The sequence below is a fragment of the Pundamilia nyererei genome, unplaced genomic scaffold (genome assembly GCF_000239375.1).
Source record: "Pundamilia nyererei isolate P.nyererei 1_Seehausen unplaced genomic scaffold, PunNye1.0 scaffold00003, whole genome shotgun sequence".
Lineage (NCBI taxonomy): Eukaryota > Metazoa > Chordata > Actinopteri > Cichliformes > Cichlidae > Pundamilia > Pundamilia nyererei.
The window spans coordinates 8,482,902-8,488,161 of record NW_005187404.1 but is presented as its reverse complement, the minus strand read 5'-3'; the positions used below and the strand labels follow the sequence as shown (position 1 = coordinate 8,488,161).

General features: G+C 42.2%; 1 protein-coding gene across 2 annotated transcripts in view; it reads left to right on the top strand.

Moving 5' to 3' along the window:
- npas1 (neuronal PAS domain protein 1) overlaps positions 1–5,260 on the top strand; it is a 41,459-nt gene that overhangs the window by 8,375 nt on the left and 27,824 nt on the right. For both annotated transcript variants that reach the window (XM_005720881.2, XM_005720880.2), the window contains exons 2-3: positions 1,839–2,006; positions 3,480–3,718. In XM_005720881.2, coding sequence (XP_005720938.1) covers positions 1,912–2,006; positions 3,480–3,718 — 334 coding nt within the window. In that variant the 5' untranslated portion in view covers positions 1,839–1,911. The remainder of the gene's footprint in view (positions 1–1,838; positions 2,007–3,479; positions 3,719–5,260) is intronic.

Sequence of the window (5,260 nt, the reverse complement as noted above, 5' to 3'; positions counted from 1 at the left end):
ATATATATATATATATATACACACACACACACACATACTGTAGGTTACCTATGTTGGAGTAAAGCCCGAGCCTTAAAACTTAAGGCTAGGAATATTCTGCCAATTCGAATACCCAGGGAAGATGTTGAATCTGGAAAATTAACCAAACTCATTAAATTTGCAGCTTTATTGCTTTCCTGCTGATTTAAATTTACTTAACAGGCAATCAATTTGTAGGCAAATTGTCTGGATTTCACATAAAAGAACTCTGAAGAGCTAGAGCATTTAACATTAGGAGTGCACTAATGTATGAACAGCACCAGTTTATTCTTCCATGTCTTTAATAAATACAGATAAGATTGCCCTTCTCTGCTTCGTCTTGGACTGCAGTAACAATCTGCAGGTATAAAAGTTCATAAATTATAGCCACAGTCAGGTGGTCAGTCCCCAGTTTGATCCAGCTTGAAATATTTCAGCTGCAGTTACATGGATTTTGATGTAAAGCATTCATAGTGGAGGATAAAGCGTGCTGATTCTGGCGATCTCCTTACTTTTCCTTTACTGTTACTGCATGCTTTTTGTACATGCATTGCATAATTGTGAACAAAATATTCCCTGCTAGAACTACCTCTTCAGTTCCTTTGGATTACTGACCTCAGAGCATGTTCGAAATAGAAGTTTTACATTTCTGCTTCACTGTTGCGGCCTAAATACAGAGTAAAACTATTAAAGTTGATGACCCACTCTTCCCTTTCAACAACTATTCCGCCTTTGTTGAACTGATTATTGACTCCTCTGCCTTTGAACTCTGTCCAAATGCATTAAATGTTGGCTCTTTTCGCCCAGATTTGCAAAATGATATCTGCCAAACCTGCCGAGCTTCTGCTGACCCCTCTTAGCCAAGGTCAGCATAGCCATGCTCAAACTCGAGACATAATCCATTTTCTTTTGCCCTGGCACAGCTCTACTGACATGATTGTGCTGACCCAGCCAGGCCAGAGAAAGAGGAAGTGAGAGAGTGAGAGGCAGAACGAAAGAGAGAGAGGGCATCTCAGGCCCAAGGGCATGACACTGGGGTGCTCGGGGCCACACCAGCCCTTTAAATGTCAACACAGCACAGAGGGGAGGGAAACTGGTGAGGAGCGGCGCTCTGTTTGAGGACAGGAAAGAATATTGGCAAGTGATTTTTTACTGCAGGAGGGTGTTAGAAGCTGGCACAACGCAGCAAAAGATCTGGGACGGGCGGGGTGTTTTGTCTTCAGACATATTCGGTTTAAACGCGAGTCACACACAGGTTTGAATATTCTCTCTGGGATGAAGGGAGACATTTTGAGATCTGTGATTTTCAGAGTAAGTGTGACTTCAAAGGAGGGTTAGTGTTTTGTCTTATGTCTGTTATCTTGGGAGCAGCCACTGACCTTTATGTAGGGAAGTACACACGGTACCTAATTACTCTGCCTCAATCTCTTTCTTCCTTTCTTTTAAATTAATCACTCTTGCCTTCATTAAGATATCACAAGATGGGATCAATTTTCACCCAAGCTTTTGGATGCAAATTATAGTCAAAAGTCAAATTAAAAGTGTTGAATGGAAACTGTAAAAAGAGATAAAGTGTCATTGTTTTCTTAAAATTAAAAGCAGGTTTAAGAGTTTTTCTAGTGTTTCTTTAAAAAAAGGGGGGATTAAACCATCAATTTTGATGGAAACAACCCAAAAACGCCATGCGTCTTCCTGCCTGTAGTTCCTGATTTATATTGCGGCTTTCATTGGCAGTTCTTGATAGTATCGTTCTTGGCTCTTTTTTCTCACCCCCATTTGTCTCTTTGTCACTTCTTTCCTTTCTTTTTGTGAATCTGCAGGTCTGAGTCCATCACGTCCTCAGCCAATCGAAGCCTTCGTTAACAGCGGCGTGGGCACGTGATTGGAGGAAGGATGGCAACCATGCCATTTGTTAGTGAGGGGAAATGTGTGAGTGTGGAGTGGGATTTCCTGCAAGGACTACTGGCCAAGCCTCCCACCCTGCCCTGGTGAGACATCTCTCACACACACACAAACACATGCACACACACAGGCTGAAACTGTATAAGCCTACGTGCATGCCCATGAATTAATCTCTGCAAGATGGAATACATGCATTAACACCCTTGCACTCACTGACAGTCTGAAGAAGCTTTTCTTTTCTTTTTTTTTTTATCAACGAAACATTATCCAGAAACATACGCTTTTCTCCTTAGTGCTACATATCACCTGTATTGTTGTTCACCTGCCAATCCTGTCAGAGTTGCGAGTCCCCCACCCTTAGTGGGAGATTAAGTAAATTTGGCTGGAATTATTAATGGGAAGTAATTTACAGGCGGATATAAAAACTAAGCAGAATCAATGTGTGTGTATTGATTGCTCTCAGTGGCCGGGGTCGAGGCAGTATAATAATGAGATGTTACACAGGCTGGCAGCATGAGTCCACACACACACACACACACACACACACACACACACACACACACACACACACACACACACACTGATTTCACTTATTAGAACCTAACAGGGAGAAATGCAACAGCTGTGTCAGCTGATTAAGATACAAACATATGTAAGCACAATATGCGCACGTCTTTCCTTTGTTCTTTTCTTCTGTCGCACGTGTATGCGCGCACACTCACTCACTCACACACCACCCGGTGGTCTGTCTACGGATGAAAATCAACAACACAGACACGAGGGAGAATGGCTGGTTCTCCTCTCTCTCTCTGTGTGTCTCTAACACACACATACACACACACTTTATCCCAGCGCAGCACCGACACAAATTGTGAAGTGGCTGTGACAACATAATTCCACCACTCAGGCCCCATTGAGGAGAGTCAATACCCAATCACAGAGACAGGCTACCTGAGCCCCGGCCCCCCTCTGTCACTCTGCCCCTCCCTCGCCTATTGATCCCTCAATCATGGCTTCAGCTCACTAGCCCGGGACCAGATGAGAGGGGGAGCTGGGGCGGGGGAGGAGAGGGTGAGAGGAGCGGGTGAGAGCGAGGGAGAGTAAGAAAAAATAGGCAGTGAGAAATTGTGTGTATGTGTTCACATATGGATTTTGGAGCAAATGGCATTATTAGGACTCTGCTCTGCCCGATAAAAGAAGCGAGTTTGTCTGTAATTACCAGGCCAATCTGTGAGAGATGGGTCAGAATGGAGATTGTTTCACTTGAATTGCAGGAGCCATTCCCATTATGTGTATTTATGAAATGAGTTTTTCAGACTGATGCTGAGGTCATTTTTACAGAGCACGAATCAATCAACAGGTGGTCGGCAAATGGCCATTAAGCGATAGCCCATCAGTTTTTCTTGTCTTGCGTCGCGCTGATTCAGATTTGTGAGCCCCTCTGATCCTTTCTCCCTGTGTTTATCTGTTCCTTCATTTTACTTCTGTCTTTCACCCTCTGCACCACTTTCGCCCTTGTCCCGTTCACCCTCATACCAACTTCCCTGTCCACATCTCAGTCTCCAGAACCTGCGTAAAGAGAAATCTCGCAATGCGGCTCGTTCTCGGCGGGGGAAGGAGAACTTCGAGTTCTTTGAGCTGGCCAAGATGCTGCCACTTCCCGGGGCCATCACAAGCCAACTGGACAAAGCTTCGGTCATCCGGTTGACCATCAGCTACCTGCACATGCGGACCTTTGCCAGTCAGGGGGACCCACCCTGGAGCCCTCTGCTGGAGGGAGACAGCAACTGCAGCAAAGGTGAGCAAGAAACAGGGAATCACCTGAAAAGAAAAGTTTTTGTGACTGAGATATTACAAAGAAGATGACGAAGAAAATTTAGGTTTTATGTTTTCAACTAAAAGAAATTTGTACAATGATCTAAACCTTCTAAATGTGGGTTTCACATTGAAAATGAAGCACATTCTGGTGCACCATTTTTAAAAATGTAACTTAAAAACAACTTTTTATGTTTATTTGACTTTAACATCAAATGTAGAAGTAGTGTGTTTGCATTAAGATTGACTGAATGAGTTTTAGAGCTGTAGACTCAGTACTTTTCCTTTTTCTCTTCTTACCAAAGTTAACGTTTTCTCAGAGCCTGGGATGGGATTGGAAAAGTATTATGCTTTCCAGCTGAGTAACAAAATGCCCTAGTAGTGACATACTAGTGAATAATTGCCTAAAATATGATAATCTAGATAACACATTTTTAAGGCCTTTTTGAGGGTCTTGTCCTTGAATTAAAATTGTATTTTAAAAAAACATCCTGGTAACAGAAAATATCTCTATGACTGGTTAAGTGTTGACACTTTTTCTGGGTATGTCACGAGTAGGTTGTTGTTATCTGTTCACAAAATTCAACCTTGACAAAAGCAATGTGCAAATATGCAGGATTAAATTAAACACGCATATGTGGAACACTTTCAGCCAGTGATTCCTACATTTCAGCCAATATGAAAATTATATAGCAGAGATAAATATGCTGCTTTGTTGCCAAAGGACGCAAACCACTAAAATTCATATTTCGACTCACTTCTCTGTTTCAATCAGAAGCAGACCTCAGCTGTCTGTTCTGCCTACGTACTCCTACCCACAGTGACACCCCACGCCACAAAAATTCAGTTCGGACTGGGGTATTGATCCAGCCTCCTATTAACAATAGTAATTACTGCCACTGTCTATGCGTGCAAACAAGCTCATGCGTTTTCTTTTTTCCCCTGTAACACACATGCAAATAATCATAGAAGTATTTTACATAGACAAGAGTGAGTATGAATAAAATCTATGTTTTTTGTGTGTGTATGCACATAAATATTACTCATATTATAGACAAAACTCCAAAAACATGTTTTCCTTATGTGGAAAAAAAGCAAAGTCCCTATAATAGTCATTTTAAAGTGAAGACCCATTTAAGGGGGAGGTCAGGTTCAGGTTTCAGGTTGTGATTAGATGAGTAGTAGCAGTAGTGGTTAAGCTTAGATCAAGACTCCAGGTAATTATTGTAAGTCAAATTGATGTCCTCTTAAGTTAGGGACACGCAACTGTGTGTTTGCGTGTGTCTGTGAGTGTGTGTCTATTAGGAGGGAGAAAGAGAAGGAGAGGGGGTAGATAATAAAAAAGAGGGAGGAAACTATTGGTGCAATTTGTAATTACTGAAATTAACTATATAACGAGGACAGTGTAATTATATAGCCTGTCTAATTGCTACTATTACTGAGGGGAAATGATGCAGCTACAGTGCAAATAGACGTGTGTGTGTGTGTGTGTGTGTGTGTGTGTGTGTGTGTGTGTGTGTGTGTG